This window comes from Erpetoichthys calabaricus, chromosome 10 (assembly GCF_900747795.2).
Source record: "Erpetoichthys calabaricus chromosome 10, fErpCal1.3, whole genome shotgun sequence".
Classification (NCBI taxonomy): domain Eukaryota; kingdom Metazoa; phylum Chordata; class Cladistia; order Polypteriformes; family Polypteridae; genus Erpetoichthys; species Erpetoichthys calabaricus.
The window spans coordinates 35,459,490-35,486,230 of record NC_041403.2 but is presented as its reverse complement, the minus strand read 5'-3'; the positions used below and the strand labels follow the sequence as shown (position 1 = coordinate 35,486,230).

The window sequence follows — 26,741 nt, the reverse complement described above, 5'->3', positions numbered from 1 at the left end:
ATTTAACAGTGAATACTGGGCAGACATGACAAGTTCTACTGGCTACATTGCTGAACATAATGCCACCAATTTTGAAGGTGTATCCATCACTGGCACATCACTGAGTGACCATGAACTGGCACCACCAAGCCAGGAAAAATGATGATTATTGTAATTGTGTTTCTTTTTTTTTTTATCAAGAGTAAAATTTGAACACTGGCATGTGTGAATTTCTAAAACTAACTTCCACAGATAGTTGATTTAATGAAACATACTGTAAAAATGGCTTAGAAAAAGGAAGGAATTTTGAGGAATCAACTGGTATAAAACCAACAACAGAGTGAAGCTTAGAAAAATAATTAGAAAGAGGTTCCAAAGTTCTTCTCTCCTTGTAATTCAAAAACTGTCATCTGGCATCACTATGGCTTCAGGGAATGTTGCAGACCTAGGTTTTATTTTCTGGGACCCAGACAAACGGAACAAAGGTATGATGTAGTATGTTTATCTAATACAAAATTTCATTATCTAATCTAATTTTTAAATTTTAATACTGTTGATAATTTGGACTGTAGATTATATAAATATATTATACTACAGGTTAGATAATGTTGTACTTGTTGTTCTAATAACAATGGAAGCTATGGATGGTTGTATATAACAATAATCTACATATGTAATATCTGAATATGCCTAATCCAACTTTAGGATTCTAAAGAGCTGTAGGCTATCCCAACAGCACTGAATGGAAGGTATACAACTTTAGTACCTTACAGGAAAATAAAATTAATAAAGTTAAAATAATCAAGCATGCAGGCTATGACTCTTTTTGGCAATTCCTATTTTCTCTTGAAAATAATCTGGGAATGATCTTGATGGCACTAGTCACATTATTTGTTCTCACTACCATTCAGAGAATACAGATTTTTTTTTCTCATTTCTAAATCCTAATTTTTTGTCTTTCCATAAATTAAAAAGAGTTATTCGCTGAGTCTTTTATATGAAGTGTGCAGTACAGGAGAAGAATCTAAAAAGAACTGCTAAACTAAATGGCAACTATTATGAATCAATAAATGTTTGCCAAAGACTCGAGCTGACTTGGTGTGAAAATGACACTGAATTTGAAATTTGGATTACAAAGGGTCCTTTATCCAATCCAGCTGTTCATAAATTAATAAAATAATTTACCATTTGAAAAATAATGAGGTATAGTGAATATGTTACCAAAAAATGTAATGTAGTTTATTTTCAGCATTTAGGCAAAAAATTTTAAATATAAACATTTAAGGTTGTACAGTCTTTTGAACAGACACTAAATCTACTTATGTAAATTAAAAATGTACCCGTCTGTTATCACATCATTTAAAAATGAAAGGGCACATTCTTCTGAAATCTGAAGACAAACAGTCCAACTTAGAAAAAAAGACACAAAAATACCTTTGTCATTCTGAAATGAAATAGTGGCAATGACTTTACAATAATGCACAGAAGGAAAAAAGTGTTTTTTGTAATAAAAATAAGAAACACTGACACTGATGACACATAAAATCAGGTACATTTAAACATAAACCATTCAACAGTAGCAGAAAAAAAGAGCATTAGGAGGAAGAGCTGTGAGTTGTTTGAGTGAAGTCACAGAGGAACACAGTATGTGAACTGCAAAGTCATGGACTGGCCAGGCTGGGGTGTGACTCATCCTTTCTTCACACAAACTCTATTGTGAAGAGATCACATGCCTTGATAATTTGTGCCTTAGAATATCTAAAAATGAAGTCTACCAGGAGACCCTGAATAAGGTTTTATTACCAGGAAAAGCACACACCACAGTTTGACTATGTTACAGTTGCTGTTTACATACATCACTGGTGCGTGAGAGACATTGACCTATAAACGTATCAGACAATGATGAGCATGCTGGCACTATAATTTTCCACACATTATTTGTAATGTATTTTTTTAACTGTTATCTGTGCAAAGAATGGTCATCTCAACTGCTATACTATATAGTAGCAAATCTGTCATGTACTCAGCCAGAAGTTCTTGGTATGTGAGCAACTGTTTAAAATAATCCAGGCATGAGTTACAGTACCAAAAAAGCTTAAATTAGTTTTGATTAGGTCTTGTAAAAAAGCGAGGGCACAGTAACTGAGTGATTAACATTCTGCTCAATAGTTCTGGGATGATTTGGGTGTTGAGAGAAAAACTGGAGTGTCTGTAGAACATCCACATGTGAAACAAAGAAATCTTACAGACCCTACACAGACTGTATAATGATTGGCTTAGTTTTTTTTTCCAGTCTCCAGGAGCTATAAGGCAGGAATGCTGACAACTACACTATTAAAGCACCACAAAACAAAACTATGAACAGAAAAAAAGTAAAAACGATGACATTTAACACTTTTTATTGGCAGTAAAATAATGATCAAATACAAGTAATTTAAAGCAGGAACACTACTTTGGATTTGGATGTTGATGGAAGGAGGAGAATATAATAATAATATAGAGATACAACCAACATAAAGCCCAATAAAGCACTTAAAATGTTGAGATATTGAAACCTTGGAGGACAGCAAAACAAAGCCGTGACTTGCAACATATCATTAGTTTCACATTAATGAAATAAACTCTAGTATAAACATGTTAGCTCAAAGATGAAAAAACTGACAGGTAAAGTATTCATACATGCAACAAACAGTTTATGAATGGAAGAAAAACAAAGGGCTGCCTAATATCTGTCGGTGACATCTAACCTATAAACTAAGACCATTAAACGTGACTGACCAAAAATAGCTAACACATACAGGTATGTTGGGTTTAGACCTTCCTCAGTGTTTTTGTTTACTATTGTTTAGTGATGTGTGAAACTTCTGATAATTTTAGTACAAATGCCAGTATATCTTCTGACTGAGAAACTGATGGATTTAAGAGTATAAAACTTCACTCGTCTTCCACTTAAAACTGTTAACAAATTATTGAGAGAGGTGAACCACAAAGTATGCTTTTTGTGCCTAATGATGCAGGAATCGGCTATGGCTCCTCACAACACTAAACTGAATTAAATAGACTTAAGAATGTTGTCTCTCTATTATAAAGAAAAATCTTGGAAGGAGACGAGACGTGATTTTCTCGGAGAGACACTTGTATGTCCCACAAGACGAGTCCACACACGGGGCCGTAAATAAAGGACAAAGAGTAGATGACAAAGTAGAACGTCGTAAAGAATTTAAAAATGCTGGTGCGATACAAATGCAGAACAGGTTAGAGTTAATCGAAGTACGAAAATTCAAAAATCTCAAAAAAGGATAAGAAAGATCACATTAGCGCAAACAAATGTAAATTATTACTCGTGAAATAACGGAACAGCGAAAAGAGATCGAATATATTGTTTGGATTTAAACTTTAAGTGGGAGACTTGTAGATCGTTTAACTTGTGTTGCCAGCGAGAATTTAAAGATTCCAAAAACGTTGGCGTGGTATGAAGTCCCGTGAGACGGAGACACTTAACATGAGATTCTTTCAAGTCACACCCTACTTAGAACTATTTTCAAACAAGACCATGGTCATCTAACCTCAGTCGTATGAATGCTTTTGTCGGACACAGTTCCTGTGCTCTCAGCTCTTAGTCGTGTGAATGCTTTTGGCAGAACACACTTCCAGCGCTCTCAGCGCTTATAAATTTTATCAGGACAATAATTTTATACGTTCTAGATGACACGTCAATGATGAAGCAAAGAAGAAAGAGCATGGACAAACATTCGAAAAAGTTGTTTTATTTATTAGAGAGAAAGAAACGATATTCACTCATAGGCTGTTATACGTTGCATTGTCACGATGTAAGTCCAAACACGGAATCAAAATTCAATGCAATCTTGAAGAAATGTCAATTCCAAATATTGTTTTTACTAAAGTTTTAAAGTAAAAGTGAAAATAATGCATATGTAACAATTCACATGAAAATAACAATCTCTTAATATTGTATATCCGGGTAGCCAAACCCGGGGGTGGGCAAGCGAAGCGAACAAAGGGCGGAGCCCCCTAGTTTTATTAAATTAGGGATGAGTTTGAGACATTAGTGATGGGTAATAGTAAAATATTTGCTTACACCATTTTGCAGTTGTTTGAATCTCAGCCCATCATGTATACATTCTGCATGTGAGCACAGGGACTTTACTTACAGATGGGCAATTCTGATTGGATGGACTCTGGCTCAACTGAAACCAAGCAAACTCTCTCACATAAACTGACCACAGCATCATCATTTTTACTTAAAATCACTAGAATACATAAAGAAACACATGCAACCTGTGTACTCATGTAAAAGATTAACACAAAGTTACCAGAAATAGGTTATGAGTGACTTGTATGCAAAAGAAAATTTAAAATATAGTCCCGACTAAATATAAAAAACAAAAGTGTTACAGCAATTATGAGTTTAAATGTTACATACACTGCATGGAAACAGCAGGATGAATGCTTTTAGAGACTTTCTCCATGGAGTGATACGCAAAGCATAACTAATATGAACAGTCACTTGGGTCTAGTCAGGTCAGGTTTGTTGAGGTACTAAACATGAATGATGGCTATCTCAGTATAGAAAAAAATAAAGAAATTAAAACAATGCTGATACATTTCTATATGGATTTGTTGAAGCTGAAACACTATGAAGTGATACAAGTATTCTGTATCAGGTGATTTTTGAAAAAATATTCTTTTAAGTATGTAATAGAAGAAGAAGAAAAAAAAATACCACTGAACAAGAAAACTGTTTTCACAGAAGGTGAATACGAGCTTGCAAAGGTATACAATGACATGTCTCCTAATCTATAATACTAAATGTCTGCGCATGGAAGTGTGTGTGTCTGTCCGGCCTGGAAGTGGGAGGTGGAGTCGGGGTAAGGGCTCCACCTCCGAGGAAACAGAAAACTCACTTAGCCATTAATAACACAAGTGAGGTCAGCACGTCAGGAAAATGAAACCAGGATGCATGAAGTTTGCATAATCTCCCCATGTGCGCGTGGGATTACTCTCACTACCCAAGGACAAGCAGGTTAGTGAATCGGCAAAGCTAAATTGGCCCTATTGTCCAGGTATATTCCTGCTTTGTGCCCTATGCAAGCTGGGACAGGCTCAAGCAGCCAGCATCTCCAGTCTGGATTATGCAGGTTAGAAAATGGTATGCCATGACATTCACAATTAATGAAGTCTGGCTTTCCTTTTATTTAGTCTTCCTTATAGATATAGCCAAGATCAAGGTTTGTGCCTCTCTCTATTAATGTGCAAAATGGATGGAGGAAAAAATATGTCTTAAATAAATCTTCTACTGTATATGCTGCTGTGAAATCCAAAGGATATTATAACTGAGTGAATTTAGTATTCCATATCCCTGAATGAAAATCATTTTCCTTTTCCAACAATTATAATTGAAATTTTTACTGAAATTGAACTTGTTTTGTCAAACTGGTTGATGAATGATGATTGCCATTGTTCATATATTCACTGTTTGTATCAACATTTCTTTCTGTAAACCTCACTAAATCAACATTTGTATAAATAATGTGCTTTTGGAAACACAGCTGACCTGGTCAACAGGTGCTTTCCCATGAACATCATTCCTGGGTCCAGTTCCAGAAGTGAGTCCCAATATCCCAGAGGAGGTTCAACTAGATTTACTGAAAACATTCAGTGAAGTGTAATTTTAAAATGCTCTTATTCTCTTCCCTCCTCTTACAGTGGTGTGAAAAACTATTTGCCCCCTTCCTGATTTCTTATTCTTTTGCATGTTTGTCACACAAAATGTTTCTGATCATCAAACACATTTAACCATTAGTCAAATATAACACAAGTAAACACAAAATGCAGTTTGTAAATGGTGGTTTTTATTATTTAGGGAGAAAAAAAAATCCAAACCTACATGGCCCTGTGTGAAAAAGTAATTGCCCCCTGAACCTAATAACTGGTTGGGCCACCCTTAGCAGCAGTAACTGCAATCAAGCGTTTGCGATAACTTGCAATGAGTCTTTTACAGCGCTCTGGAGGAATTTTGGCCCACTCATCTTTGCAAAATTGTTGTAATTCAGCTTTATTTGAGGGTTTTCTAGCATGAACCGCCTTTTTAAGGTCATGCCATAGCATCTCAATTGGATTCAGGTCAGGACTTTGACTAGGCCACTCCAAAGTCTTCATTTTGTTTTTCTTCAGCCATTCAGAGGTGGATTTGCTGGTGTGTTTTGGGTCATTGTCCTGTTGCAGCACCCAAGATCGCTTCACCTTGAGTTGACGAACAGATGGCCGGACATTCTCCTTCAGGATTTTTTGGTAGACAGTAGAATTCATGGTTCCATCTATCACAGCAAGCCTTCCAGGTCCTGAAGCAGCAAAACAACCCCAGACCATCACACTACCACCACCATATTTTACTGTTGGTATGATGTTCTTTTTCTGAAATGCTGTGTTCCTTTTACGCCAGATGTAACGGGACATTTGCCTTCCAAAAAGTTCAACTTTTGACTCATCAGTCCACAAGGTATTTTCCCAAAAGTCTTGGCAATCATTGAGATGTTTCTTAGCAAAATTGAGACGAGCCCTAATGTACTTTTTGCTTAACAGTGGTTTGCGTCTTGGAAATCTGCCATGCAGGCCGTTTTTGCCCAGTCTCTTTCTTATGGTGGAGTCATGAACACTGACCTTAATTGAGGCAAGTGAGGCCTGCAGTTCTTTAGACGTTGTCCTGGGGTCTTTTGTGACCTCTCGGATGAGTCGTCTCTGCGCTCTTGGGGTATTTTGGTCGGCCGGCCACTCCTGGGAAGGTTCACCACTGTTCCATGTTTTTGCCATTTGTGGATAATGGCTCTCACTGTGGTTCGCTGGAGTCCCAAAGCTTTAGAAGTGGCTTTATAACCTTTACCAGACTGATAGATCTCAATTACTTCTGTTCTCATTTGTTCCTGAATTTCTTTGGATCTTGGCATGATGTCTACCTTTTGAGGTGCTTTTGGTCTACTTCTCTGTGTCAGGCAGCTCCTATTTAAGTGATTTCTTGATTGAAACAGGTGTGGCAGTAATCAGGCCTGGGGGTGGCTACGGAAATTGAACTCAGGTGTGATACACCACAGTTAGGTTATTTTTTAACAAGGGGGCAATTACTTTTTCACACAGGGCCATGTAGGTTTGGATTTTTTTTCTCCCTAAATAATAAACACCATCATTTAAAAACTGCATTTTGTGTTTACTTGTGTTATATTTGACTAATAGTTAAATGTGTTTGATGATCAGAAACATTTTGTGTGACAAACATGCAAAAGAATAAGAAATCAGGAAGGGGGCAAATAGTTTTTCACACCACTGTATATTAACTGGCTAGGAATGAAAAGCATATTAGGAGAAATGCACATTGTTTGGCTTTGAACACACCACTCATAAAAATCATTAATAGCGAATTGAAAAGTTTCATTAAGACATTAAAGCACAATACTAATGAAAAGCAGAGTACATAAACTTACAAAAAGAAAATGTCCATGACTTACCTTTATTGAAGATGATGCGTAGATCATATCCTCCAAAGTGAAATGGCAGCATCGGTTTAAGTTTTCTTGGCAAAACTCCTGAATTAACTGGAGGTTATATAAGCTGTCTGCTAGAGACATGGTTTCTTTCAAGCATATATCTGTAATAAAATACAAAGTGAAGTTTATATAATTAGTGCTTTAATGTACGATGGATGAACATAAAAAAGGAATACTATTTACAAAATGCAAAGAACTGTGACAACATGATGCTGTTAGCATAAGGTTTTAATGACCTCCATCCATCTATCTAGTTATTTTTTTTTAACTCACTCAATCCATTCTGGCTTGTGTGGGACAATGTTTTTCTTGACAGGGACAAGGTGAGAAGCAACTCTGTGCAGAACACCACTCCATCATAGGGTACACTTAAACATGGCTAATTTTAAATTAAAAATTAACAGGCATGTCTTTAGTAAGTGCAAGAAATCTCCAAGCAGATATAGGGAGAATGTGCAAACTTCAATAATATAGCATTTGGCCCTGGAATTCAAACTAAGGACTCTGGAAGTGTCAAGACAGCAGCTCTGATATTAAAAAAGGCAGGTGGGCTTTGACTACACTGTGGTCCAAATGAACTACTTGTATCTTCTAGTGACTATAGATTTTTGTTTTCTTTGCCTTTTTTCTTTCCATGACAACACAATAAGAATCATTTGCAACTTTTATACATATAATAAGTGATGTTTGGCTTTTATAATTTTTATTATATAGTTTAAATATATAAAAAAACTATTTGTTGACTAAAAAAAAACTGTGATGCAGTAACAAATAAAATTTACAAAAAAAAAAAAAAGAATCCTCTCTAAAGAAACAACCACAAAAAAAAGAAAATGCTTTAAGAAAGCAAATCAAACTAGTCTGTGCTTCCAACCTGTAAATTTGGAACAAAACTAATGACAGGTCTAAACTACTTAGACAAGGCCACTTTAGTCTACATAAAAAAAGAACAGTTGCTTATTGCTGTGTTCATAGAGTTATGAACATCCACCATATTGAGTAAAATTCCTGCCTTCAAAATTACTATGAATTGATTTATCATAATTTTAAAAGTTGAAGGACTGCAGTAACTAATACATTGATATTTTGGCCAATGAACAAAGTTAAAATGTCTAGTAAGAGAAAATCTTAATAGTAGGCACAAGCAGGCACAGTTGTGGAGAAGAGGGACCTCTCAAACTCATTGTGGAATGAAATGTAGCTATTGCACACGTTAAAATCAATGAAAAGCAGTAGAGCTAAAAGACATGACGACATCAACAAAATCAAGCCATTGCATAGCAGGAGGGATTATAGTTCCTTTTGCATTAATTCACATGGCATAGGCATTCTGTCTACTTTCATGGTTAAAGAATGAAAAATTACATTTGGAGGAAGCCTAAAATCAATCTTGGAAGTTAAAGGGCTGCAATTAATTGATTTAAAAGTCGATCTTCGTACTGTGACAGACTTCCATCAGGATTTAGTATTAGGACTTGAAACCTTTAAGATATAATAAAAGATTCTTTAATACTGTGTAAAATGAGATTATGGTTGATGAATTAACAAAATAAACCCCTAGACGTCAATCAGTTATGGTGATTTAAAAGTACTCAGTATGCTTTACTTACACACAAAAGATCATACATGTAAACTGGCACCAAACTCTTGGTAAAGCAATAGAAAATAGCTAAAGATTTATTTTTTTTATAGTTCTGCACCTGTGAGACTATCAACAAATAATTTTCATTGTACTTTAAAGTGTAAAACCAATAAATTAAATTATTGTCTTATGTCTGACACTGTAGAGATTTTATTTTAGTCTCTTAGAAAAACTATAAATATGAACTTTAACAAAACTTGTGCACTTTATAATACTTTAATCTGTTGTCATACAAGATATTACGTCTTAAGGCTGATCATATATAAAATTTGTTTGTAGCTAATACTTCGATGTACTACCCCTAGTACCTGTTAAAGACAAGTAACAGAATAATTTAATAGTACTTATTTCTTGCATTTGTGTACCTTCAGCTCCTTTCCTCTATATTCGCATGTGTCTGAATCTCTCTTCACTGGCCCTTTCTCAAGCGAGTTTAAGTTTTTGTAGTCCAAGGTGTACAGTTCTTCAAGATCGTCAAAGGCATGGATACATTTGATCAACAAAATGCTAAATCATGAACTTGAAAACACCATTGGAAATTAAGGGGAAGCAAGTTTTAGATGGAGGGCAAAAAGTACTTTTCACAAAAAGAGTTGAAGTTATGCAGCTAATGTGGAATGTTTGATACCTAGTTGGGATGACGGAGTTCTTAGCTGATGAAACTAGCTTGACAAATGAGCAGACTAGTGCTGAGGTGTCATCTGTTAGATGGCTGCACTTGGGTCCCAATCAGGCTGGTTCATCGTGTGGTGGGTGTAGCAATGCACTGTAATCAGTGCATGCTCCAAACCTCCTCCTCCCTCCTGTTTGTTAAACATCTTATTATTCTTATATGCTAAGTGACGAAGAATGCAACAACATGCAACTTAACAGGATTTACAGCTGCCCAGATGCTCTTCACATTAGTCATATGTGGCTTTACAACAACCACATCACCCATACATACCTATGTGAAATAAGCAGTAAAGCATCTACTAACATACAGTAGAATTTAAAATAGCCTGGTTGCCTGAAAACCTTGTGCCTCCACAAAGCAACCAGAGGCTAACATTAAATTTAATACATTTTTTCTAAATAAAATATCTTACTAGATGATTTTTTCTTCCACAGTTTAATGAGCAAACTTCACTTTATAGATAGGTAAAAACAATGCATAATACAGAAAAATACACCACAAAAGAGGAACTGAACTTGCAGGATGTATCCCTCTGAATCTGTTCAGAAAATAGAATTTAAAAATTAGGCAAGCTCACAAAAATGAAAGCTTCACAGTACAGTACTGCCTTCATTGCTTTTGTACAGTAGCATCACAGCTGTGGTTACTTTCAGGCATTCATCACAGAGCAGATATAACAACTCTTGACAGTAGTTTTCAACAGTTCCAATATATCAGTAACTAAGGGCTGGCTTGTGCAGCTGGTAACAGTATTCCCAATAGCCACTAGGGGCTTTGTACTAAAGTCATGCCAGAAACTGAACACTGAACCTTATAGTACAAAAAGATTAAATGTGGTCAGACACAGTAATGAAAAATATGACAAATTACCTTCCAACTTAACCAAGTCAGGGCAATAGAAATGTATCAAGGCAGCCAGGGCACATCCATCAGTGCTGTCTTTTAACAAGTTTTCCACAGGTGGAATGCAAGGCATTTGCCTTGGCATTGTCTGTTCCTTCCGGTATCGGGCCTGAAATGAAGAAGAGCCATATCCATAACCAGATTTCTTCACACAGAAAAAATGAGGGTCATTATACTTTGGAATCTTCTAATACAAAATTCCATATTTACATACTGTAAGTACTGTATTCCCATCAAAGAAACTTAAAAAATAATGGCCTTAAACATGAATCTAAAAGAGTGTACAGAACTATACCCAATATTCAACTATTAATGAATTCTTATGAAATACTGTGAATGTGTACAGTTCAGGCTACACAGTAATTTTACTGACACCGTCCCTTAAAACACTATTAAACATGATGTCATTTTTAACTATTATTTTCAGAATATGACTTAAAAATGGTAATGCTAAATAGTTTTTAGCTATATGAGGAAAGGATGACAAATTGATGGTCTACCAGAGTCATGTGTGGTTATTTTCAGAAGCTACTCCTTAGAACCCTTTGGCTCAGTCTATATTGTTTGCAAGAGAAGCGGTATTTGAGATGATTAAAACAGAGCATCATTTTTATATTTAAAAACTGAAATGAAATGCCATGAAAAATATACTATAAAGTTCTTTCTTTCGGAAGTCTCTGCTTGTGAGAGTAAAGATTTGAACAATTACCATGTTCTGCTGTATTTTTATAATGGTCTTATTGATAACTAACTGTCCTAAGATATGTGTGAAAAAAACATAAAAATGTAGTTCTTAATTAAACCAAATGTATATCAGAGCATGTCATAAAACATAATATTCATCTATATTAGCATCTTAAATTAGAAGTTTACCTTTATTATGAAGAGGGCTGCCATATTTATCAGATATTTACTGTATGAGAATGTAAAACGGAATATGTTCAATGGAAGTATGTCCTTGACTGATAATGTGGTCATTTATTATTAGAATGACTCCAAAGATAAATTTAAGTGTGAACTGTAAACACTTCGATCCATGAATTAAATCATTATTAAATTAACTGAAATAATGCATAATAAATATGTTGGAAGGCACGCCCTCTACCTATTACTCAACTGCATTATAATGTATATTATATCACAGCTACGATTAGCTTGGGGGTACCTTTAGAGCAAGCAGATTCTTATTTCCAGGCAGGTCATTATTGTGGTCATCCAAGAAAATGATCTACTTTTGAGCATGAGATATTATCATTCACTATCCAACTATCAAGCTAAACTATGAATCTTTCAAAGAAAAACATTTTCTACAATCTAATCTGGAAATCCTCTCCTAAACCAGTCTGCTCACGACACAGTGATTGGCTACATTTGCTTTTCTTCACAGATGTCTTGCAACTTACTCCAGACTTATATAGAACAAGAACATCTCCATCATGAGACTGAACAATAGTGCATTTTTGCGCATTACAATATGTTTTAAGCTATAGTTTCTTCTGTGTGTGTCAATGCTGAATTATTTATTATGTATTCAGAATTGATTTTTTATGCTTTTTAATTAATGTCACTGTCACTTGTATAATATATATCAAAATAAATGTTAAACCTGAGATTTAAAAACTTCATGTATTAATCCATGAAGACTGATCACTAATCATTTTGAAAATTCTACTTTAACTCTTAAAATATTTCTCTTTATTGTTTTTTTTTAACATTAATAATTAAGTTCTACCTTTTAAATTGATTTTCTTTTTGTTGATACTAATTATCTTAGTAAGCCTAGTAAGATAATAAGAATCAAAAGTTTCAACAATCAATGAAAATCAAGATTTGGTTCATGCATTTATGCTGTGACAGCATGACAGTAAATCAGTATAGTTAAAAACAAAAGGTAATTTCTGAAAATTATAAATAATTTTTACTAGAAAAGGTTTTTGTCAGTTTTTTTTTTTTTTTTTTTTAAGTCTCAGGTATATTTTCTCATCTTGCTAATTAAACTATAAACAAACAGTAAATTAATAAGTATGAAAATCATTTAGGACAAAGTTAACTAAGTTAACTGTAATTTATAATATATACTCATCATTTACATTTACATTTACATCATTTAGCAGACGCTCTTATCCAGAGCGACTTACAACAGTGCTTAGTAGTCTACGACTGTTCTTCAGTCTTTAAGGCTAGGATTAAATCATTAATCTGTGCAAGTGTAAGTTTAAGTGTAGTTTAAGTGTAATTCAAGTGTAATGTCAAGTTAATGTCATGTCATGTTAAGTGTAATTCAACTTAAAACTGTGCATCAATAACAATTTCAAAGAATAAAACCATCCAAAATATATCACGGACTGGACTCTTACCATGACCAATGCCTTAAAAGAATCAGCCTTGCTAGATCAAATGCTTTAGCACTACCCTAAGTGTAAGACCACTATGGGAGAAAACATTCGCCTATTTATAACAAAGTTCTGAAGTCACAATTACTGATAATCCTAGACTATTTAATGATGAATTCTCTCTGACTTCCAACACTATATTGCTTGTGTATCAATTTCTGCTTAACTGTAAGAATTCTAACTCACCCTCCATAATTCAATGTCTTGTATTATTAAATATTAGGGGAGAAAACTCAACTATTCTTTACGAGAAAAAGAGCCATGAATTTTCATAATTTGGTAATAATTGATTAATGTTATTCTAAAACAGGCCATTTGGGCCTCTGCTCTATTTTGCTTTTAATGTTTTAACATATTTGGAAAGCTATGTTATAGTTAATGTGACCTATAAAATCAACAAAATTAAAGAAAGGAACTGACTCATAGATTTCAATATGTACAGTGATCCATACATACTCAATGAGAGGGGCGCTTATGTCGTTATAATTCATTGTGCATTCATGGAGTGTTTTTACAATAGTCCCTAACAAAATGTGTACATTAATGTTACTAAATCATGCTGATCATAAAATATCTTAATTGTTATCCTATTAAATAGTGCATGGTCATTAGATAGATGAGATGTTAAATTCTGCATCTATAATAATTTTGTAAAAAGAACACTATAATATGATTACATTTCTTGAGAATGTGGCGAACATAATTTAAGAGAATTTGCCAATTTCACCTATTTTACTCTTTATTCATAAAAAAATAAATACATCAATATGCCAAAATATTCTCATACATCAACTTTTTATCATAGCTCTGCTTAAAACTTCCTTTTAATATATTTTAAACATATTACTGGAGCATCTATAAAAAAATACAGTATTTTGCCATAAAATGTTTTTCATACTTTCTTTTACATCCACATTCTGGACAATTTACATTTTAACCATTTTCCTCTTTCTTATTCTTCATCAAAATATCACAAAGCGTATAATAAACATGAATTTCCTCCTGAGATACTAGTACAAAATTAACCCTTGGTGACTAATATTAATGGATACTTCTTAAATTTTTCTTGTTACATTTCTAGCTTCCAAAAATATACTAAATACAAAAAATGTTCAAAAATTCTTAAAATTTTAAGAGATTGCTATTTGTAAAACTATATTCACTTTTTTTCTAAATAACAAAAGGCACAATACAAAAATAACAAAGACAGAACAGATTAATTTCCTTAATATTTCACACAGGCTGGTCTATGTATGGTGCTTGATTTCATACTGATTTGGGAGTTTAACATAATTATTGTCATAATTAATACTAAAAAAAAAAAATATTGTACAGTATTATGTTAAAACACTGAATTTTCTTAACATGAATTTCCAAGAATAGTTTTCCATAATACAGTACAAGTAAGCCTTACAGATTGTTTCTTTCATTCCAATAATGATGTTCTGAAACCCCTAGAAATCAGTTCAGCTGGGAATACTAACCACATTCATGTTGAGCCAGTTTATCTAATAGAATGTATGTGTATAAGGTACAAGTCTAAATATGAAAAACTTAAACCAAAATGATGTGCTGCGCACCACCACTGAACAGCATGAATGATGTCACCACACCAAGACAAGCATGCACAAATCCACAAGTGATGATATAACAGAAGTAAAGCAGATAGGGTGACTTACTGGAACCAGTTTCCAATACCATTTGGTTGGAGACTTCATCAGCAAAAATTAAAAAGCAGCAGAAAAGAAAGGGTGACAGAAAACAAAAGCACTGTCAGCAAATTCTGCAGAAAGATGAAATCACCTTGCAAAATTATTTGATGGTCATGCCCTTATAATTGCTCTAGAATATTTTGGTTGTATTTATCCTTTTGTCCCTTAAAATGCAATAAATGTTCCAGTAAGGAAAGCACTGTATAGTTTATGACATAAATGACCAATTAAAAAGGAAACAAGATCATGATACATTTTAAATAAACCATAAAGAGGACAAATATTGAACAAAACATGGCATATCATTTTTGAAGCTTGCATTTGAGAGACGCCTTTAAATAAATGATGCAGGTTAATGTCTAATTTAGGAAAAGACAATTTGGCCAGACACAGTGCTTACTGGCACAAATGAGAATATAAGGTTAACTAGTTAATAGAGTTGCATTTGTTTTTATTGATTAATAGGTTTCTACCAGTCAATATCCTGCAAGGGTAGTGGAATAAAAAATAAATAAATAAAAGTAAAAGAAGATGAAGGGTGACTGCATTTGCAATGAGGAAACTATAACCTTTACTTGTATGAATTTCATTCAAGAAGATACTGTAAATTAATGATGTTTTAACAGTTAGCAAATTTATACACCCATTCCTTAAGGATTATAGAGATCTGGCTAGTAGACTTAGCAATGGATGAAGAACACATTGAAATGAAACCACTCACCTTGGAATCACACTCTTTTTCACACTCTGCTGGTGTGTTAAAAGTGGAAAATATCAAAGCACCACATTAACCTTTATAACATAAATACAAAAAAGAAAAGAGCCTTGTCTCTATCATTGCTTCTAGTGACCTTTTTTTTTTTTTTTGGAGTAGCAGTTAATTCAGCCTAATTTCACTCGTGCAGAAGCTCAAATACTTATGCATGACGATCTCTCCTAAAAATAATTGACAGACATGAAACAATTCTGTGAATAACCTGTTAGACTAATGACAGCAACACAATGTTTAATGTAAAAAGCAGGTAGGTTGTAAATGCATGCATGTTGACAAACAGGTCAGAAAAAAAAAACTACAACAAATGGTCCAATCTAAAAAAATAAATCATGTCACAAAATTATTTTCAGCTTCTTCAATGCATATTAATTTCTGTTTTCTGTAATGTCTAGCACAATAAGTTTGAATTTGATTATTACATATTCCAAGACAACTAAAACTCCATATACAGTGGTGTGAAAAACTATTTGCCCCCTTCCTGATTTCTTATTCTTTTGCATGTTTGTCACACAAAATGTTTCTGATCATCAAACACATTTAACCATTAGTCAAATATCAGACAAGTAAACACAAAATGCAGTTTTTAAATGATGGTTTTTATTATTTAGGGAGAAAAAAAATCCAAACCTACATGGCCCTGTGTGAAAAAGTAATTGCCCCCTTGTTAAAAAATAACCTAACTGTGGTGTATCACACCTGAGTTCAATTTCCGTAGCCACCCCCAGGCCTGATTACTGCCACACCTGTTTCAATCAAGAAATCACTTAAATAGGAGCTGCCTGACACAAAGAAGTAGACCAAAAGCACCTCAAAAGCTAGACATCATGCCAAGATCCAAAGAAATTCAGGAACAAATGAGAACAGAAGTAATTGAGATCTATCAGTCTGGTAAAGGTTATAAAGCCATTTCTAAAGCTTTGGGACTCCAGTGAACCACAGTGAGAGCCATTATCCACAAATGGCAAAAACATGGAACAGTGGTGAACCTTCCCAGGAGTGGCCGGCCGACCAAAATTACCCCAAGAGCGCAGAGACGACTCATCCGAGAGGTCACAAAAGACCCCAGGACAACGTCTAAAGAACTGCAGGCCTCACTTGCCTCAATTAAGGTCAGTGTTCACGACTCCACCATAAGAAAGAGACTGGGCAAAAACGGCCTGCATGGCAGATGTCCAAGACGCAAACCACTGTTAAGCAAAAAGAACATTAGGGCTCGTCTCAATTTTGCTAAGAAACATCTCAATGATTGCCAAGACTTTTGGGAAAATACCTTGTGGACTGATGAGACAAAAGTTGAACTTTTTGGAAGGCAAATGTCCCGTTACATCTGGCGTAAAAGGAACACAGCATTTCAGAAAAAGAACATCATACCAACAGTAAAATATGGTGGTGGTAGTGTGATGGTCTGGGGTTGTTTTGCTGCTTCAGGACCTGGAAGGCTTGCTGTGATAGATGGAACCATGAATTCTACTGTCTACCAAAAAATCCTGAAGGAGAATGTCCGGCCATCTGTTCGTCAACTCAAGCTGAAGCGATCTTGGGTGCTGCAACAGGACAATGACCCAAAACACACCATCAAATCCACCTCTGAATGGCTGAAGAAAAACAAAATGAAGACTTTGGAGTGGCCTAGTCAAAGTCCTGACCTGAATCCAATTGAGATGCTATGGCATGACCTTAAAAAGGCGGTTCATGCTAGAAAACCCTCAAATAAAGCTGAATTACAACAATTTTGCAAAGATGAGTGGGCCAAAATTCCTCCAGAGCGCTGTAAAAGACTCATTGCAAGTTATCGCAAACGCTTGATTGCAGTTATTGCTGCTAAGGGTGGCCCAACCAGTTATTAGGTTCAGGGGGCAATTACTTTTTCACACAGGGCCATGTAGGTTTGGATTTTTTTTTCTCCCTAAATAATAAAAACCACCATTTACAAACTGCATTTTGTGTTTACTTGTGTTATATTTGACTAATGGTTAAATGTGTTTGATGATCAGAAACATTTTGTGTGACAAACATGCAAAAGAATAAGAAATCAGGAAGGGGGCAAATAGTTTTTCACACCACTGTATGCTAATAAGTGCAAAGTATTTTGAAAATAGGCATTTTTGAATATTATGCACATCATATACAGAATACTGTGTTAAAATACTTTTCAAATGCATCAAATGTATTTTGTGTTATAATTTCAAATACTATGTTGTTTTATTGGATAGACCCATCTAAGATCGGCTGAAATCTAGGTAATCAAAGTGGGCCTCAAATTTTTAATTTAAATGGGTTGTCCATTTGGTCTAGTATAAAAATACATACCTGATCCATTTCCCTCATTGTGGCCTATTCATCTTCAGACAGAGCCACCCAATTTCACCACTTGCTCGTGAAACTGACCACACTTAGAGTCAAAGTGCTTTGTTGGGAAAATGTTGCGGTGATTGCTACCGCATTGGCCTGGTTTAGCGTCTCTTGCCTAGTCATGTCAGGGCTTTGGCTTTACAACGTGTGTGTCAATTTATAGTTAATGTCAGTCCTCCATTGCCCACCATGCAAGTTATCAGTTATCATGACAGCTATAAATCTTATTCATGTAGCCCAAGAAGGTGCAAGAAAGTCACTAACATGCTGCTGTTACCGGTGTATCAAGTCAGACAACAGAATAAGCCAATAGGATTCATTTTCTTTATTTTGCTACTTTTAGCATCAGTTTGGATTTTTCTGTACCTTTTTCCCTATGTTTTACCTATTTTTCAATTTTTCTTCCTAACACTAGCAACTGGATAGACGCACAAATACACAGACACTTGTTCTTTTATTAAGGTAGATAGTTGAACTTTCTCAGCCTCACCTTAGTAACAACTCAGAACTCAACTGTAAATGATCATAGCAGCCTTACTGTAGCTAACAGAACAACAACCTGAATTTGGTACCCTTTGAAATCTACAGAAACTACAACTATATATATTACGGACGTACGGACGTATATTACGGACGTACAAGCCAGCGGACGTACAAGACGGTATCCTTCAATAAGGGCGCGCACAGGCATCCTTCAATAAGGGCGCGCACAAAAAGGCGAGCCTCAAAAGGACGAACTCAATTGGGCGCAGCGAATAAAGGCGCATGTAAATAAAGATCTGCACCTGTTGCTCTTCACATATTCCAGAGCCATTTGAACTAAATTATCTACGCGCCCTTATTGAATAGAGCCGTACAAGACAGTATTACTGTCACAGAAAATTAAAGACACACAATACACGGCGGCAGCCCACGAAGAACGGTCAGCTCAGCAAGTAAACATCAACAAAAGAAAGGCTGAAAGAAAGAAAAATACGACCAACAAAAAGAATGAGGTCAAAGTCCCTTGCCATTTAATATAGACTGTTCCTACTAATGTTTATGCACTACTGTTCTAGCGCCCGTTATTGTAACGGGCTAAATGACTAGTTTTTTTATATTTAGGTTGTGAGTGTCCAGTTGCAATACACACCAGCTTCTTGTCACAGTCATCACATACAAGTACAGTGGAACCTCAGTTTGCGAGTAACTTGGTTTACGAGTGTTTTGCAAGACAAGCAAAAATTAATAAATTTTGACTTGATAAACGAGCGAGGTCTTGCAGTACGAGTAGTATGTATACGCTTTGTCTGCTGAACGTCATGTGATCACAACTGAGCTGATGGTTCTTCTCTCTCTCTCGCTGCGGGATTGTGGGCAATCGTCTCCTATTCTCCATCTGAGTCGGCGTGCATCACTCATATAGTCAACATCCGCACGAGCGTATACTGTTTACTGCAGCATTAGCATTGTGACTGTGTGTGCTTGCTTGCTCGCGTGTGTGTGCATGTTCATGTGTGTGTGTGCTCGTGCACGCGTGTGTGCTATGACGTGCGAGTCCCCATCTTGCACCCTAAAACACGAAGCGGAGTCTCAGTACTTTAGCAACACCAGCTTTATTCAGCTTGAAACAGCAACAGCGCGGTTATTTATTGTAGCGGGATCTGCCACTCTCCTATACACAGACACAGCAGTCAGGCAGGGCCCTGTGCATTTATAATGTTCCTTGTATTACCCATCGGCGGCAGGCGCTTATAGCATGTCTGCGATCTTTTCAGATTCGCTTTTACGGAGAACTGCTACAGCGCTGGGAGACTACAATTGCTTTGGGAAGCTCTTCCGCGTGTCGTCCCGTTGGGTGCAATCCCACAAGAGTTTAGAAACTCACTCACACCAGCCATGATTCTTTTCAAAGGTAAAGTGCAGATTAATTTGTTTTATTTATTTTTACTTTATATTTTGTATTAATCATTTTTATATGAATAGTTTTGGGTTATGGAACAAATCATCTGAGTTTCCATTATTTCTTATGGGGAAATTCACTTTGATATACGAGTGCTTTGGACTATGAGCATGTTTCCAGAACGAATTATGCTCGCAAACCAAGGTTCCACTGTATAATATTAAATAAGTGCTAAAACCCAAAACCAGAAATTGTGAAGGCACTTTAACCTGTCAGAAATGATGGGCTTCATGTGTGCGTTCTGAAATAACTGCAGGTCTTGTGATCTTGATGGCATCTTGTATAATGAAGTTAATTTGGACAAATGCAAATTATGATTTTAAAAAAGCTTTGCAGTTTTTCATAAACATGAAATGAGAAATCTTTGAATGCCTTTTGAATGAATATTCTAAACCAATGTAGGTCTTGCTTTACCCTATTAAAATAATGGCTACAGGATATTCCAAGAGAGTCCTATAGAGAGGCATTTTTGAGGAGGCATTAAAAAGAAGAAGTGAAGTGTGATATCACTCTTACTTCTGAAATGACACAAACTACTAAAGGTGGATAAATTCAGAAAAGTGGACATCCAAAAGGAAAAATGCACCTTAATGTTAATCCATACTATGTGTTTCTGCTAAACCCAATTCAGACCTGGGGTTAGGGGTAGCCAGAGTGTACACTGGTTCTTTGAGCACAAGTCACTAACCAACTACAGTGTACCAGTATAATGCAGATCGCACTTACTGTAAGTATATGTTGCCATTGTAGAGTTGCCAATTAACCTAATATACAAACATCCGATATGGAAAAGGGAAACAGGAAACAAACACACAAAGATAAAAGGAATTGTGCAAATTCCACACAGATACAGAAATGGCCAGGATTTGAAACAAGCCTCTTGCAGCACTGTTAACTACTGCCTTAAAAGATACCTGAAGTAGTTAATACTTTAAGAGAACAAAGTAACATTTGGGCAGTAAGCAGTTAAACAGCCCTTATTTTGCTTGTAATATAATGTTTCCTGGCTTGTGCCCGGTGGTACTGGGATAGCCTCTGGCCTCCGCAACCTGAGCTGGACTAGGTGGGTTTGAGAATGGTATGTTATGTTACAATGAAATGAGTAAAAAAAAAGAGACAGAGAGAGAGAAATGTAGCTACATAACACAGGTGTATTAAATGTCATCTATATCACTTTAGAAGAAATGAATCCCTTTCTATCTTTTACTTAATTTATGTAAAAGATTAACAGAAGCAACACACACTTAACTCTGTCCAAATTATTAAAAAGCTTTTGGTGTAGAACATTACAGAAGTCTAATGGACAGAGAATGGTCTTGATCCACGGGGATTAAGAGCATATGGCTTCTTTTTCATTAATATAAAAGACATTGATAAATCAGAGCAACCATCAATCTAAACACGCTTTTTTCTGAAGAGGGTCACAGGGAATCTAAGTCTAACCCAGTAAGCATAGGATGCAAGGCAGGAACGGTCCCTTTATAGGATGCCTGTTCATTGCAGCGTGAACACACAGACAGACACAGAAACACACACAGACACACCACACCAATTTAGCATCCCCAATCTATCTAATCTGTATGTCTTTGGACTGATGGAGGAACCAGGAGCACCCGGACTAAACCCAAATGGATAGGGGGAGAACTTGCAAACTCCATGCAGAGAGGACCCAGGACATAAATCCCAACATAATTGTTACAAGGCAGCAGCACACCACTGCACCATCATGCCACCCATCAGAGTAACAAATAGTCTTAATTAAATTAGTAGATAAAAGTAAACTCTAGACAGGCTAGAAAATATTCTGAATGCAGCTCAATAAATATAGCTAAACCATGACAGGGTGACACACTGGGCAAATAAATGGCAAAGCAAAATTAATCTCATGAATGAAAAGATATGTAGGAAAGAAAGTATATTATATGTGCAACTACCACAAAAATAAATGCTATTAATAAAAGATTTACTGAACTCATCTTTGCCCATATTTCAGCAAATTACAAAACAGCAAGTAGAAAACAGAGATATACAACACAGTACCTGTCTAAAGGAGTATTGCTAAATCTTTATGATATACTTATAAATATGAATATTGGATAACAACACATCAGGAGAGAATACTATCAGACCCACTTAATCTAAATCACACATGGGGGACCTCAGTGATGGGTACATAGCAGAAACCTTGGACAGGAGCCTGTCCATTGCAGACCCACTTATGTACATATCCTCACTCACAATAGATGAATTTAGAGCCACAAATTATCCAATCCTACATCTCTTTGCGAATGTGGGAGGACAATCTGAGTACCGAGAGGAAAACCCATGCAGATGTGGAGGGATGTGCAAACAGATAATTACTGGGTGTGGGATTCAAAACCAGAAAGATGAATCCTTTGGATTCTGGAATAATGTATATCATACATACTTTTCACATCACAAAGAGAAAAGAATTATAAACATATAGAGGTAAACAACCAGGCTCATCTCAGTTCTGAGTGACATGAGATAATTAGGATTAAGTGCAGATACCGAATTCTTTTTAAATTAAGCAAATGCACCAAACAAGAGAATAATCATACTTAAATTATGAAGTGAAAAATTAAATACAATGCCAGCTGTTACTGGAAAACAAGCTCTTCAAAGATGAAAAGAGAGTATAAGTGGATACTAACAGTTTTTTTTCATATTTTCAACCCGAGTTGTAATTATACCGGGCCAGCTATCAAGCAATGAAAAGTAACTTTATGCATACAAGAGACGAACAACTAGGCCTGTCAGATAAAATTTCACAATTCATACAGTAATATAATTCAAAAAAGGTCTTCAATGGCAAAATTTACATTTGATTGTTAAAAAAAAATCATTTGTTATTTTAACTCTCACTAATTTTGGCATCATGTTACTCTAGACATACTATGTAACACTGTACAAGTTTGCAGATCTATATATACACACAAGTTCCAAAATCATCTTTTCATATTTTAAAAAGTTAGATTGTTATCTTTGTTAATAAACAGTTACACTCCTTCACAGCATAGTTTGAGAAGGTTTTTCTACAATACAGCTCAGTTTTTGATCTACAGGTATAGCAGATTTTTAAACATTCTCTGGTACCCTAAAAGCATTGTCCTGCATCTTATCCTGTTCTGTTTCACTCTTGAATCTGAGATTTCTGACTATTGTTTTAGGCCAAGATTTTCTCAATAATGCAAATGAAAAAAAAACTCACAATTTTGATTTCCCATTATTATTGTAACACTTTAAAATTCCCACTTTTAAGAGCCTCTTCAATGTCAACAATGAACATTTGGCTACCTCAGCTAAATGTGTATTGTCACTGAATTACCCTCTGTCTTATATGGTTGCTGACTTGAAGCAAAACGCCAAACAAAACAATAACACATAATTTTAAATATTGAGGTCACCTTTATTACACTTTTCTGAATTTGTAAAGAACAAGAACACACTTAGTTTAATACCACCTTGTTATTCCATATGAGGACTCAACTGACATCCTGTGCTATAAACTTATTAAGAAGGGTCTGCACATTCTATCTACTTTGCACTAGCTGCATATTTTTTTGTTTTTAACTAACTTAATCCTATGCATCTTGTGATTTGCATTAAAATTGTGCTCTTTATTGTTTGTAAATTACTAGTTTCCTCATAAACACTCAAACTCATTTTAAGGAATTTTAAGTTGTTGTGAATAAGAATGTCCACTAAATAAAAAGTATAATGAAGACTAAATATTTAAAGACAATTATAATGCAACATTAAGTACATTCAATTAATTCATGTGTGAGGCAAAGTGCCTCAGATTATATTTAAAAAGGTGTTTTATGGGTTTCTTCTAATCATTACAGCCAGTATTAAGAAAGTTTTGTTCCACTTTCTTTTTTGATCACATAAGTTTATATGTAGAGAGATTCAAATTTCATAAGGGCTGTGTTTTCAGGTGTCACTTTCATTTGAAGTCTGCAGTATTCACATGGAAGTGCACAAGTCAAAAGTGCTTCATGCTTCGCAGACTCACCAAGAGTAAGGAAAGTAAAAATATTGATAATAATGTAGCAAATCGTCGTGCCAGGACAAAAGGTTTGTAAGGATTTAAGCACCTGACTGATTTTATGGCTCACTATCTTAATAACAACTTGCTTACCCAGCTGTCAGTTCCTGCCTGAAGACTGAACAGTTGTGCAGATGCTTCACTTTTATATGGTGCTCCCCGTGGGATTTTGATGCCTCTTATATTTACAAAATATTTTCCAGCTACCATTATGCTTTTTTTATATTTAGATGGGCTAGCTTTCGTTTTTGCTGCTGCTACCACTGCCTCAGTTACCATAGTTTTTGAGTTATATGGCAATGGATCAAAATATATAAGAAATAAATTTCCTAGGATTTGTGATGTCAAAATCAAAAAAGAAATTTTTGTAGGACCTCAGATTAGGGAATTGATTTAATATTACAATTCCCATGTCCATTTGTAACAAGCTGAAATACTACATGGCAGTCCTTTAAGAGTATTTGCAAAAATCTCTAGTGAAATCATAAGGCAGACAGCTATCAATGAATAGATCATTAAGCTTTGAAGTTGTACAAAGCCATGGGGTGTGACGTGTCTTTAAAAATTAATTTCTTGGATTCTCATTTAAATTTTTTTCCAGGATATCTCTTAATAGTCAGCAGAGAGCATTGGAAAAGTGATACCAAGGAAAATGGAGTCCCTGTATGCTTGTTGACATTTGCTGGACCCTTAAGAGACATATTCCTGAGGCCAAGTACAACAGAAAAGTGTACGTGTCTACCTTTTAGATGAGACAATCCCAGCATTCATATATAGCATAAATATACTGTATGTCTATTATAAATTTTAACTGTGTGTCACTTGAAATTCTTGCATGGTTGAGAATGTCTGATCATATATTGAGAAGTTAAGCAAAATTACACCTTATATTGGTTAACTAAAAAGATTACAATATGCAAGCTTTCGAGGAAACTCAGGCCCCTTCTTCAGGCAAGCTTTTTTTAGTTAACTACATCTATAATGGCTAACGGTACAGTACCCTAGTACTATGATCATACATTTGAATTCAGCACAAAAAATACTGCAAGATTCACATATAAATAGTTCACTTTTGTTACCCTGTATTATTAACCTAAGCTCGCATATATTTACATGTTTTTTTATTTTTGAATATCCAAACCTTATTTGTTTGGCTAATTTGAAAGCCCTTCAGATGAAATCTCAATAATGTCACTCATTGTCCAAAAAACACCAAAAAGCCATCTTTTATAGATGAAGTACTTTTTTTTTATATATATATATATATATATATATATATATATATATATATATATATTCGGATACCTGCTATAATTTTTTTAAAAACCTGATTAATGATAAATTTCACTAGTTGCTAAATGTTGTCTTAGGAATTATGACTGATAAAAGCAAAGCATGGTACATTTCCTTTTATTCTCATTAATGGACATGAAGTATGTTATCATCTAGTGTATGTTCCGTAAGTGCAGCAAACTTCTAAATAACTAATAAATTCTGGAAATCACATATGGTGTATTGCATTGCATTCACCAGTTTTATTTTAATTATCACCTTAAATATGTGCTGAAGAACATCATTTAAAGTGAAACCCTTGATATGAATAAGTTACAAAGTTAATTAGAACACCATTTGCCAAGTTAAATTAATTTACTTTTGTTTTGCATCCTTCATTAAAGTTGGCTGAGAGTGCTATAGCATGTTTAGCTAAAATATAAATCACAAATTTTACATGTCATGATATACACACACCAAAATACAGATTAGGGTAAGCATACAACAAAACTAGAGAATTTTGAACTTGATGAACATACATAAGGGGTCCTCAATTTCAGTCCTGGAGAGTGGCTACAGGTTTCTTTTCCCAACCCAATTTTTTTTTAATTTGTTGCCAAATATGAAAGATGATATTTAATTTGATGGTTTTTAGTATTTTTATTCTGCCATGTCAGGTCATTCTTATATTGTAGATTTTTCCTTTTTGAGGATATTATCCAAAAAATGTGAGATGTTGTAAGGCACTTTGAGCTTTATCTTTTGTATGAAATTGTGCTATAGAAATAAATGTTGTTGTTGGTCCAGAGTTGATTAGTAATTTTTAGTATTTCACGTTTTTCTGTTCCATTTCTTTCCAAATGTTTTCTTAAAAGAGAGACTTCATGATGAATACACACGTTTATAAATGGAGGCAAGTAAGATGATGAGCTGCTGGTTCATCATCTGCATCTCATTGTTATATGGCATTGTTACATTGTCATGAGAAAAACAAGCAGCAAATAAGAAGACTGAATGAATCTATTTAATAATGAGAAGCAATTAAGTGTTGGGAATCTTAATATGTGAAATAGCTAAAATGAAACACAAATAGGGCGGCATGGTGGCGCAGTGGTAGCGCTGCTGCCTCACAGTTAGGAAACCTGGGTTCGCTTCCCAGGTCCTCCCTGCGTGGAGTTTGCATGTTCTCCCCGTGTCTGCATGGATTTCCTCCGGGTACTCCGGTTTCCTCCCACAGTCCAAAGACATGCAGGTTAGGAGTATTGGCAAGTGTAAATTGTCCCTAGTGTGTGCTTGGGGTGTGTGTGTGTGTGTGTGTGTGTGTACCCTGCGGTGGGCTGGCACCCTGCCTGGGGTTTGTTTCCTGCCTTTCGCCCTGTGTTGGCTGGGATTGGCTCCAGCAGACCCCCCGTGACCCTGTAGTTAGGATATAGCGGTTTGGATGATGGATGGAAACACAAATAT

At 35.2% G+C, this 26,741-nt stretch overlaps 1 protein-coding gene across 7 annotated transcripts in view; it reads right to left on the bottom strand.

The window, feature by feature from the left end:
• The window catches only part of camsap2a (calmodulin regulated spectrin-associated protein family, member 2a), a 194,246-nt gene that overhangs the window by 58,727 nt on the left and 108,778 nt on the right, over nt 1-26,741 (bottom strand). For 4 of the 7 annotated variants that reach the window (XM_028811061.2, XM_028811064.2, XM_028811059.2 and 1 more), the window contains exons 5-7: nt 14,832-14,864; nt 10,727-10,868; nt 7,500-7,639 (exon numbers count right to left, since the gene is read on the bottom strand). In XM_028811061.2, the coding sequence (XP_028666894.1) occupies nt 7,500-7,639; nt 10,727-10,868; nt 14,832-14,864 (315 nt within the window). The remainder of the gene's footprint in view (nt 1-7,499; nt 7,640-10,726; nt 10,869-14,831; nt 14,865-26,741) is intronic. The other 3 variants (XM_028811062.2, XM_028811066.2, XM_028811065.2) reach the window with 1 other exon arrangement.